The following is a 13,561-nucleotide window of genomic DNA, read 5'->3' on the forward strand; positions in this document are numbered from 1 at the left end:
CCTTGTAAATTTGTCTTTTTCTCATGCATTTTTTATTTTTAATCATAATTTTGTATTTTTCTCTCTTAAATTTCATCATTTTTTTTCCTTGTAAATTTGACTTTTTATCTCATATTTTGGACTTTATCTCATAATTTTGACTTTTTATCTCATAATTTTGACTTTTTAATCTCTTAATTTTGACTTTTTATCTCATAATTTTGACTTTTTAATCTCTTAATTTTGACCTTTTATCTCATAATTGTGACTTTTTATCTTGTAATTTTGACTTTTTATCTCATAATTATGACTTTTTATCTCATAATTTTGACTTTTTATCTCATAATTATGACTTTTTATCTCATAATTATGACTTTTTATCTCATCATTATGACTTTTTATCTCATAATTATGACTTCTTGCCACGCCGTATAAATGCACTAACTCATGCAAAAGGAGCCCAACCAAGTATTGATGTATAGAAATGAACAGACTTTTCAGAAGCATGACATTTGAGTTTAAAACACTGAGTTTAGTGTTTTCATTCTCTCTGAGCCAGAATCATCAAAATTACAAGAAAAACAGGCTTGAAATATTTCACTCTGTGTGTAATGAATCTATATAATGTCTGAGTTTCACTTTCTGAAATAATTGACAAAAAATATTTTCACGATATTCTAATTTTTTGAGACGTACCTGTATAGATATGACGAGTGTTTCTCCTGTCGGAGCATCAGGACGCCACGATTTCACTCTGGACACAGTTTTGTAGTGTTTTACAGGCTGGTTCCTGCTCCTGCTGCTCCTCCTGCTGCTCCTCCTGCTGCTCCTCCTCTGAGGCTCTGCTCTCTTTGGTTGCCGGCAGCGTTTCCTCCTGATTCTCCACTGAACCGTTCTCCTGTTTGCCATCTCTCTGCTCCTCCACACAGCTCCCTTTCTTCCTCTTCTCCTCCTCTTTCTCTTTCTCCTCCTGCTCCCTCTGTTTCTCCAGCTCCTCCTCGGTGGCCTGCAGCTGCAGCTGCTGCATCAGCTCCTCCAGCTTGTGGGCTTTGCGCAGCTCGTTCTGCTGGATGATGGCACAGAGGTGCTCCGTCAGCTGCTCCTTCACCTCCGTCTTCTTGTGCAGGTCCAGTTTGGCCGTCACGTACTCCGTCTCCGCCTTCTCGTAGCGTTTCCTGGCAACAAAAGTTACAGGAAAAACTGGATCAAAGTCCAAAATATGAGATAAAAAGTAAAAAAGAGAAGAAAAAAATGATGAAATTTAAGAGAAAAATACAAAATTATGATTAATAAATAAAAAATTTATGAGAAATAGACAAATTTACCAGGAAAAAAAAATCACAAATATATGAGAAAAAAATAAAAAATTATGTGAGAAAAAAACCTACAAATTTAAGAGAAAAATATACACATTTATAATAAAAAAAGTCTGTTCATTTCTATACATCGATACTTGGATGGGCTCCTTTTGCATGAGTTAGTGCATTTATACGGCGTGGCAAAAAGTCATAATTATGAGATAAAAAGTCAAAATGATGAGATAAAAAGTCATAATTATGAGATAAAAAGTTAAAATTATGAGATCAAAAATCACAATTATGACATAAAAAGTCAAAATTATGAGAAAGTCAAAAATATGAGATAAAAAGTCAAAATTTAGAGATTAAAAAGTCAAAATTATGAAATAAAAAGTCAAAATTATGAGATAAAGTCCAAAATATGAGATAAAAAGTAAATAAGAGAAGACAAATTTACAAGGAAAAAAATGATGAAATTTAAGAGAACAATACAAAATTATGATTAAAAAATAAAAAATGTATGAGAAATAGACAAATTTACAAGGAAAAAAAAAATCACTAATATATGAGAAAAAAATAAAAAAAATGATGTGAGAAAAAACCCCACAAATTTAAGAGAAAAATATACACATTTATAATAAAAAAAAAATCTAAAAAATCATGAGAAAAATACAAATTCAGAGAAAACAAAAATAAAACTTCACAATATTCTAATTTTCTGGGACACTGAGTTTTGTGTTTTCATTCTCTCTAAGCCAGAATCATCAACATTACGTCTTCACTCTCTGTGTAATGATTCTATATAATGTATGAGTTTCACTTTCTGAAATGATTGACAAAAAATATTGAACTTTTCCATGATATTCTAATTTTTTTGAGATGTAACCTGTAATATCTGGACAGGATCACACGTGGCTCTGCAGGAATCCGTATAAAACACTAATGCATTTATACGGCGTGGCAAAAAGTCATAATTATGAGATAAAAAGTAAAAATTATGAGATAAAAAGTCATAATTATGAGATAAAAAGTCAAAATAATGAGATAAAGTCAAAAATATGAGATAAAAAGTAAAAATTACAAGATAAAAAGTCACAATTACAAGATAAAAAGTCACAATTATGACATATAAAGTCAAAATTATGAGAAAGTCCAAAATATGAGATAAAAAGTCAAAATTTAGAGATTAAAAAGTCAAAATTATGAGATAAAGTCCAAAATATGAGATAAAAAGTAAAAAGTCAAGACAAATGTACAAGGAAAAAATGATGAAATTTAAGAGAGAAAAATACACATTTATAATTTTTTTAAAAATTTAAAAAATTCATGAGCAAAATACAAATTCAGAGAAAACAAAAATAAAACTTCACAATATTATAATTTTCTTAAACACTGAGTTTTGTGTTTTCATTCTCTCTAAGCCAGAATCAACATTACAAGAAAAACAGTCTTGAAATATTTCACTCTATGTGTAATGAATCTATATAATGTCTGAGTTTCACTTTCTGAAATGATTGACAAAAAATATTGAACTTTTCCATGATATTCAAATTTTTTGAGATGTAACCTGTAATATCTGGACAGGATCACACGTGGCTCTGCAGGAATCCGTATAAAACACTAAAACTGAAGTGATGCTCGCTGCTGAAACGTCTCGGCCTCATTATACTACATCAGAGACACGTCCCATAAACTCCTATTTATAATGAATTTAAATGCATATAAACTTCAGGCTAATACAAACATAAAAATAATAATACATTTGATTTTTATAGCGCTTTTAAAAGGTACTGAAAAGTCACTTAACATAACAGAATTGAGACACACACAAAATAAAATAATAATAAAATAATATTATCTTTTTGTTAATAATAAGTCATTAACTATCACAGTGTTGATGCCAAAATATATATTTTTGTTATTTCAGTTCTATAAACATAATTTTCGGTGGTGTAAAACATGAATTTAGGTGTATGAGTTCATTTCTGTGCAGCAAATAGTTTCCGACCGCAGTGAATAAGTTGTTTTTTACAGCGAAACACCAAAAAAATAGAAAACAGACTGAAGCAGATTATGTTGTTAGGTAAAAACATGTGTTTTTTTGGAAATAATTACATCTTTCTTCTTTCAAAACATTTTGATTTCTGGACTTTTGACCGTTTGGGAGTTATTGGAAATGTTTGAATCAGACGAGTCAGAAACAATCAGCAGCTGAGCTCAGAGACAGAGATCAGAATCAGATCAGAACAATCTGCAGGTTTAAATGTTCACGTCAACATTATGAATCAGGATTTAACACAAACTGGGAACTTTTATCAGTTTAAACAACTAACGGAAGAAAATGATCAACTAATTAATCTAGAATGTAGAAATTGCCCGAGTTGGGTTTTGGAGACACACACACACACACACACACACACACACACACAAAGAGAGAGAGACACACACACACACAGACACACACACACACACACACAAAGAGAGAGAGACACACACACACACACACACACACACAAAGAGAGAGAGAGAGAGAGACACACACACACACAGAGAGAGAGAGAGAGACACACACACACACACACACACACACACACACACACACACACACACACACACGGGCTCATAAACACACACACACACAAAGAGAGAGACACACACACACGGGCTCACACACACACGGACACACACACACGTGCACAGGGACGGACACACACACACACGGACACACACACAGGCTCACACACACACACACACACACACACACGGGCTCACACACACACACACAAAGAGACAGACAGACAGACACACACACACACGGGCTCACACACACACAAAGAGAGAGACACACACACACACACACACACACACGGGCTCACACACACACATAAGGACACACACACACGGGCTCACACGGACACACACACAAAGAGACAGACAGACACACACACACACACACACAGGCTCACACACACACACACACACACACACACACACACACACACACAAAGTGACAGACACACACACACGGACACACACGGACACACACACACACACACACACACACACACACACACACGGACACACAGTGAACTTCTATCACTGTATATTAATCAGCTAATTGAATAAAATGATCACTCCATTATTGATAATGTATAATTATTGATAATGTATAATTATTGATAATGTATAAATCTGAGTTGGTTTTAAACGTTGAACTTGTTTGTTCAGAGTGAAAGTGAGAGAGAGTTGGCAGAGAATGATCCAATCAGCTTTCATCTGGTTTAGAGTTCTAACATTGATTGTTTGGCTTCCTTCATGAAATGTGAAACTGTTTCCATCATGGTGTCTGTGTGGAACTCAGCTCAGAGAACCTTGATCTAATCTGGAGAACACAACATCTCAGCTCACTAAACACAGGATGTCAAACACGTTCCACCCCAGGGGTTCATGTTCAACCAACAGCTGATTAGAGCAACACAACCACAACACAAACACAACACAAACACAACACAAACACAACACAACCACAACACAAACACAACACAACCAGGAGAGAACCACAACAGAACCAGAGAACCAGAAGAGAACCAGAGGAACAGTGTGTGAAGGTCAGATCATCTCTCCTTATCCACACAGAGAGAGACACACACACACACACACACACACAGAGACACAAAGACACACACACACACACACACAGAAAGAGAGAGAGAGACACACACGCACACACGCACACACACACACACACACACACACACACAGGGACACACACACACACAAGGTCAAACACTGCAGCAATGTTGGTTGACAAAAATCCACAATCTATTATAAAACCGTTGACAGTGGTTGAAGGTTAAATCATGAAACTGATTAAAATGTAGAAAAAGAGAAACTGGTATCACAAGTTAAATTCAGCTGTTTTCATTTACTGGAAATCTTCTTTCTTTATTGTCTGAATGTTGAATCAGAGTTAAAGTTTACTGTGTACAGTATACTGAATCCTGTGAAGCAGCTGCAGGGGGCAGCACTCAGAGCTGGACAGGAATCACCTGCTCACCTATAACACTCATATAACACTTAGAAAGATTTATTAACATCACAGTGACTGAGAGTCTGGATTCTGTCAGATCAGTTCAGTATTTGAGTCAGACAGCTGAGAGGTCTTTAACTGTTCTGGTGGGACTGATGAGTCACAAATGACTCAACTCATCGTCCACATGTTGAAGAGTCTTTAAGCCAAAAACTCAGATTTCAACATCCAGAAATTACTGCGATAAACGATATTATTGTCATTTTAGGACCAGTTTCTGCTGTTGATATACTGATAATAGAACATGATTATAAAACAGCCTTTCACAGAGCAAAGAGCTTTTAATTCTTAACAATATTCTTTTTTTAACTTAAAAATGTACACATTTTTCTTTCTTCGGACACCCTAGGTGGTTTTTTAAATTTTTATTATTTGCTAATACTCAAGAGTAATTTTTCTGTATTTGGCAACTGTTGAGATTTGCACTTTACACTACATTTTAGATTTATGATTGATTTATATTTTGTATTTTATATACGGACTGAAAAAAGTCATATTTTCTATATATTTTTCAGTATTTTGTAACATCGTCAAGAATATTGTTATTGCAAAAACACCCTGAAATATCGTGATGATCTTTTAGCCCTACTCTGAATAAAGGTGATGAGATAAACCCTCTCTAAGGGTGCTTTCACACCTTATCTTTTTAGTGCGCACTAAACAGTCCATTCGAACCAAAAGCCCTTAGTTCGGTTCGTTTTCGTCGGTGTGAAAGCATCAATCGCACTCGAGTGCGCACTAAATCAAGCGGACCTCCAACAAGAGGTGGTCTCGGTCCGCTTGATTCCGCACCAAATGCCAACCTCTGGTGCGGTCCCTCTGGTGAGAACGCAAACCTGGACCAACTCAGGGCTAAACGAACTATTCGAAATGCACCAATGCTTAATTTGCGTGCTGCCTGTATATTCCCCTACATTCATTCATGTCATGACCTACCAACACATGGCTAATTTGAATATTCAAATTTGCCATGTGTTGCGCAGCTGCTGAAAGAATGTTGGGGAAACACTGGTATGAAATTAATTTAATCTGTAATATACATGTTTCATTCGATCCAACCCCATACATTTCAAAATACTTCTCAGAGTACGCATACTGATAACAATATCATCCACATCAGCAGGACAGCATTGGTGAAAATAGCGCGTCTCCTCTGCATGAAATGACGTGATATGTGCCGTCGCCGGATCCATTATTTCCGATGATTGTTCTCCAGCTGCAGCCGCGACTCATTCCTGAACTGGATATTTTGCCAGAAATGGGTAATGTTGATGATATAAAAAGCAAGGGTCATCGCACGAAACAGTGTGTGAACGTGTCGCTCCATTGTGAAAGTTGAAATTGCCGTTATTTCCACCGGAAGATGACGAAACATCATTCAGACCAATGTGGTTCGTTTGCATGTGTGAACGTGGACCACACGCAGTCTGTATGCTACAATGTAACAATTTTACTGCCTGGTGCGGACCAAATAATCGAACTAGCGGTGTGAAAGCACCCTAAGGCCTGGTGTGTGTGTGTGTGTGTGTACCTGGCGGTGGAGTAGTCCCAGCTGGCCTGTTCGATCCTGCTCCTCAGGATGCCGATATCGTTGGACACCATGTCGTCCAAAGCCTGCAGCTCCTTCTGGATCCTCTTCAGCTTCACCGCCTCGGCCTGGGTCTGCTTGGACCTGAGGACCAGAACAAACACGTTATTATTATTATTATTATTAGTTTATTTAAAAGGGGACAGTGCAATTTGATAAAACACATGATTATACATGGTTAAAAAAGCCAGAGTTAGCCAGAAGAGTCAGAAGTCCAGGTCAAGGTTATAATAGTTTTGGATTTTTCATTAGTTTTAGTTTTAATTTCGTTGTGAATTTTTGTTTTCAAATTCAGTTAGTTTTAAGAGTGAGTTTGCTAGTTTTAGTTTAGTTTTTAGTTTTTGAAAATGCTTAGTTTTAGTTTAGTTTTTATTAGTTTTAGTGTTAGTTTTTATTAGTTTTAGTGTTAGTTTTTATTAGTTTTAGTTTAGTTTTTATTAGTTTTAGTGTTAGTTTTAGTTTTTTTGTAATGGGCTATGTGTTGGGTGCGAGATTCAAAGAGGTCATAATAAATGTTTCCTTTGTTTCCTTTGGTTTATCATCTCAGCCCCAATAAGGTTATTAACTGTTTTGTATTTTGGTTCTAGTGTAAACATCCCAGTCTCAGTAAACATATTCACCATGTGTTGCATGTTCAAATAGAAACACTGAATTATGAATGAAAAAAGTTGACAAAAACGAAAACTAAGGACATTTTCACTATAATTTTAGTTAGTTTTAGTTAGTTTTGTAACCACACAATACAGTTTCAGTTAGTTATCGTTTTTTAAAAACTCTAGTTTTTATTTTTATTTCAGTTAACGAAAATGTTTTTTCAATTCTAGTTTTGGTTATTTCGTTAGTCTTCGTTAACTATAATAACCTTGGTGCAGGTTTCATTTCATCCTTTTACTCTAACGGTGACGTTTAGCTCTGTGCAGCAGCTCACTCACTTCTCAGCGATGGTTTTGGTGAGCAGAGCTTTCTTGCGTTTGTTCCTCTCCTCGATGACTTTCTGCTCCTGCTGCAGCAGCTCCAGACGCGTCTTCTCCCTCCTGAGACCAAACACACACAGTTTAACACACAGAAGACTTTTTATACTTAAAAAGACCAGAAGAAAACTAACACACACCAGGAAAGGACAAGAGACGTTGAAACAAACACAGTTTAATGGCAGTCTGATTTAAAGTTAATGAGATGAAAGACAAAATGTAACATGGACCATGAATTGTGGAGGTTATATCTGTGGTGCATCACATAAATATCTCAGAATTAACTGTACAGAAAACATCAAGCATCAGTAGAAACTATTTCAGGGTTATCCAGTCTTTCCAGCGGTGGTTTGCATCTGCAAAATGATATTTTAGTAATCTAACAGGTGTCTGCAGTCTGTCTGAGAGATAAAATGTTAGTCTCAGGTAAACATTAGTGCAGACTGGACAGACAATGGTGGCAGGTGGCAGCGTTTAGGGTAACCTCTGCCACCAGTATGAATGTGTGTGTGAGTGGGTGAATGAGTCAGTCTGTAGTGTAAAGAGCTCTGAGTGACAAAGTGACTAGAAAAGAGCTATACAAGTACGGGGTCCATTTATCATTTATCACTGTATTCTCATGTTTATATTCCATGTGTCATTTGTCTTGTTTTATCTTTTTTTAATGTTTTATGCCAGGGATGGGCAACTGGAGGCCCGGGGGCCACATACGGCCCTCACCCTCACTTGAAGTGGCCCTCAGTACAACTACATGCATTTGAGCATGAAATCTTAAAAGTGCAGCGTAAAAATGCACAAAATTACTTCTTGCAATTAATGTTGGTCTGCTGTTCTTGCACTGAAAAAAAAAGAAATCACAGTAAGTGGTTATTTTTTATTTGCTTCAAACCTTTTGTATTCCTATTTATACTGTTAAACATGCATTTGAGCATGAAATATGTTAAGTTACTGCACTGTAAACATATTTAAAATTGTAGTTTCATCATATCTGGTTAAGTGCACGGTCCTATATGTGGCCCTGTGGTAGTGGACATGAAAAACTGTGGCCCCCTGCAGCATTTAACCCATTGAAGCCTGGAAAGCGTTTACGTCGTTTTGTAGTATTTTGTATAAGCTCTCAAATAGTTTTTGAATTTCATTTCTATCTGCTACAGAGGCTGAAAAATCTATTATTTAGTAGAAGAGTTCACACTTTTTTTTCCAGAATTTTTCCAGAATTTCCAGAAAATTAGAGGCTTATTTTAAAATCGCCCAGCGGTTTTTCAGGCCTCAGTGGGTTAAGTTGCCCATCGCTGTCTTATGCACTGATTGGGTCGAGGACCCATCTTTTGATTGTACACTGTGCAATAACAATAAAGACTATTTTATTGTAATATATTCTAATACCTACTTCTACTTGAGGCAAGTGTTTGAATACCTCTTCCAACAACGGTTTAAATCAAAGAGTCTGGAACAGGATATAAATATAAAACATACTAACAGTTCCACCTCTTGTTTCTCCAGCTCTTTGACTGCAGGGCTCTCCTGCTCCGGAGCCGGCTTCATGTCTCTGGGTCTCTGAGGGCCCTCCAGCCCGACAGCAGGGGCCCTGGCTGGAGCTGTGGCCCCCCGGGGCTCAACCCGGGTCTCTGGTTGTTCCTCCGGCGGAGGTTTGTTGAGTTTCTGCTCCGGCGGGAGGCAGAGAGCAGGAGAAGCCGTCTCTGAGTGTTTCTGAGCGGTCAGCTGCAGAGCTCTCTCCCTCTGGAGCTGCTGACGGCTACGAGTCACTGCAGGAGGCTTCCTGCCACGGCCAGACCCCTCTGAAACACACACACTCTATATTAATAAGGTCTGAAACACACACACTCTATATTAATAAGGTCTGAAACACACACATTAAATAACTCTAAACATACACACACACACACACACAGACAAAGAGACACACACACAGTGACACAGACACACACACACACAGACACATGGATGGTTGACGTGACGCTCATTTTTTGTGTTCCCAGTGACAAATATTACTAAAATTTGATAATATTTCATTAAAATTAATGTTTTAATATGCAGTTCATTCTTCTACATCTAATCCATCTGCAAACAATGAGTATCGTTCTTCAACTATGCAAATATTCTGTTTTGAACATGACATTTGTCCACCGGTGCAACTGTACTAGGTAGCATTACTTATCTTAAAACAACTGTAATTTAATGAAATATTAATCTAAATACATTAAAATACTTGAATGCATGTCATACGAGTGTTTACTTAATGAATCTAGAGGATATAAGTGTTAAGGTCCCTATGTAGAGTTATTATGACACATTACATTTTGTCCTCCTGGAGCAACGCCATTGTGTCGATATAAAACAGGCATTAATGTGACCACCCCATTACTGAGAGGGGTCCTTCCAGAATCAGGAAGGACAGAAGAATCTCTGGACACAAGATCACTTCTGTCTCAAATATTTTCATAATATTAATATTTCCGTGCAGTGTTGGAACTGGTCGTCTTAAGGTGGTCCTTTGGTACAACGCAGTTTAAGTATTGATCTGAATATTTTTTATCAATTTACATTGATCATTGAAAATAATGTAAATTGATAAAAATATTCATAACTAATATGCCTTGGGCTTATCTACCTTATCTGTCCAACATTCTCTCAATTAAATAATGACATTCTTTATTTTGTTGACACATTTTAGGACTACCACACCAAAAAGTTAATATTATGCTAAATATATGAAGAATTAGAAATGGACACATTCACTTTTGAATTATTCACATATAAGGGAATATAATTGTATGTCATTTGACATATATTTTTGAATTATTCTGTTTTTCACTTTTCACGTCAACCACCCACACACAGACACACACAGAGACACACACAGACACAAACACACACACACACACACACAGAAAGATACAGACTCTCACACACACAGACACACACACACACACACACACACACAGAGAGACAGAGAGAGACAGAGAGAGAGAGAGAGAGAGAGAGAGAGAGAGAGAGAGACAGTTTGATTAAAAACGACCGTTATTAGCCGTTGGAGCTGGAGATGCTAGCTCCTGAAGCTAACGTTAGCGGTCAGGACTGTTACCTTTCTGCTGCATCTTCCGCAGCTCGTCATCAGAGAACCCGGCCCAGCCGCTCATCTTCTCCTCACACCGGAGACAGCACAGCGAGGAGCATCTATACGGGGAATATGGCGCTTAAAGAGTGAAGATATTCATTGTAAAAACGTCCAAATAGACAGAAGAAAACTCTATGATGCTCTGGACGAGACCGCCATCGCTGTTTACTGATGCCACGTCAAGGACCCCAAAAAGACCCGCGAATGGCAGCCGCGGATACCGCCTGAGTAATAAAACACAAACACGAGGGTGAAACTTAACTAAAATAATACTAATATCTATTTGTTTATCACTATGGATGGCTTTTACAGATTATAAATCATTTTAAGATTTTTTTTGTCAATCTCTGCCAATAATTAAAGACTTTTGAGTAAATTTTACAGAAGGCATATTTATGGTCAGCTACATACCAGTTCCTTAAGTCTCTCTTTAAAGTTGATTTGGTTTTTCTGTGTGAAGTCAAATATTTAAATCCTTTTTTATTTTAGTAAAATAAATGTATCCGTCTAGACTAGATTTTTTACTCCTTGGACAGATTTTTGAGTGTCAAATTTGTACTTACATACATTACTTGAGTTAATATAATTAGATCATTTAAATAATTTATTTCATCATATTTGTTGATTCCAGAAAAAATCCCAATCGTTCAGGTGTTGGTTTACCTTTTTCGCCCAGTTTCAGAATAATTTCTCCAGCTTTGCCTTGTGCAGCTGTTTTCTTGCAGAGACCGGCCTGTGTGTCAGAGAGGTCAAAGGTTAATTAAAGGACTGCTTCTTGTGAATGCAGCATGTAATGTAAGTGGTTGTGATTTAACAGCCTGTTGTCAGAGTGTGGTGTATTTAATTAGCTCTCCATTTAGTTATTATCATACAGATTAAAATTTTTAAAGTTCATTGTTAAATCCCAAATTTCAAACAGCAATGTTGCAAAATCAGAACATAAAAACAGCTTCTTTTTTTCACTCTTAACATTTAGTAAGCTGTGCCTCTCTGTCCAAACTTTTCTTAGAAGCTTCTTATAATTTTCCATTACAGTTTTCAACATACGCTGCAGCTCTGTCACATTGACTTCTGGTGTGTCAGTGCAGGAATGATGAATTTCCGGTATACTGGGAAATTCAGAGAGCATTCCTGGCAGTGATCGAATTAATCAGCATTATGTGAACTAATTTGGAAAAGGTCTGGCTGTAATAGATAATAATTTTATGTAGATGAGTCGATCTGCAGCTTTAAACAAGAGCTTGTGTTGCTTCAGGTACAGCAGAGAGGATTATATCTGACAGAAAAAGAACAGAAGGTTTGAGGACTAGATTCATGAGTTTGAACGCTAATAAGAAGCCAAAACTTTTAAAAAAATCACAGTTAGGGTAACCATGTGTTATTATCACCATGACAAATGTCCCCTAAACTTAACAACGTACTTATTCTAACCTACATTTAGTCATTTAGCAGACACTTATAGCACACAATAGCAGAGGACCCAGTACTGAGCCCTGGGGGACCCCTGTGGTGAGGCGATGCGAAGTTGACAACTGTCCAAGCCAGGATACACTGAATGAACGTCCAGTCAGGTAGGATTCAAAATAAGAAAGAGCCAAGCCAGAGATGCCCATTTTAGAGAGAGAAAAGAGGAGGATTCAATGGTTAACTGGTTCAAAAACTGTGCCTAAAACACAAGCTTTCCCTAAACTTAACCAAGTCGTTTTTGTGCCTAAATCTCACCACAAACCAGAGGTGGAAGAAGTATTCAGATCCTTTACTGCAGTAAAAGTGCTAATACACACTGTGAAATTACTCCACTACAAGTAAAAGTCCTGCATTCAAAACTTACTGAAGTAAAAGCACAAAAGTATCAGCATCAAAATGTACTTAAAGTATCAAAAGTAAAAGTACTCGATATGCAGAATGGATCCACTCAGATTGTTAATATATATTTTAAATATATTATTGGATTATTATTATTATTGATGTATTTATGTAAGCAGCATTTCATTTTATCAATATAGGGCTCATTTTAATTACTTAATAGACTGTTATGAGGTTTAATTAAAATGAAAAAAAAACTAAGTTAAATCACTTTAAATTTATTTTTTATGTCAAATCACGGCCTGAAAAGTAACTAAAGCTGTCAGCTAAATGTAGTGGAGTAAAAAGTTTAACATTTACCCCAAAATGTAGTGGAGTAGAAGTATAAAGTTACATAAAATAGAAAAACTAGTACAAGTGACTGAAATTTATACTTGAGTAAATGTATTTAGTTACATTCCACCACTGATTGTAACCACAACAAATGTCTCTTAACCTTAACAAAGTACTTATTCTAACCTGAACCACAACCTTTCCCTAAACTTAACCAAGTCGTTTTTGTGCCTAAAACTCACCACAGACAAATGATGTCATCCTGCTAACACAGGGGTCGGCAACCTGAGGCTCTGGAGCCACATGTGGCTCTTCAGGCCATTTTCAGTGGCTCCCTATAGCTGTGACAAATAAATT

General features: G+C 36.7%; 1 protein-coding gene across 1 annotated transcript; it reads right to left on the reverse strand.

Annotated features, from left to right (window-relative positions):
* Positions 1–409: 409 nt before the first annotated feature.
* On the reverse strand, positions 410–11,228 carry gorab (golgin, rab6-interacting). The gene is made up of 5 exons (XM_059340314.1): positions 11,033–11,228; positions 9,407–9,725; positions 7,888–7,989; positions 6,899–7,039; positions 410–1,154 (listed from the first exon to the last, which is right to left on the reverse strand). Exons 1-5 carry the CDS (start codon positions 11,085–11,087, stop codon positions 713–715), a joined length of 1,059 nt encoding a protein of 352 aa, XP_059196297.1. The 5' UTR covers positions 11,088–11,228; the 3' UTR covers positions 410–712.
* Positions 11,229–13,561: the final 2,333 nt, after the last annotated feature.

Source organism: Centropristis striata, chromosome 9 (genome assembly GCF_030273125.1).
Source record: "Centropristis striata isolate RG_2023a ecotype Rhode Island chromosome 9, C.striata_1.0, whole genome shotgun sequence".
NCBI classification, from domain to species: domain Eukaryota; kingdom Metazoa; phylum Chordata; class Actinopteri; order Perciformes; family Serranidae; genus Centropristis; species Centropristis striata.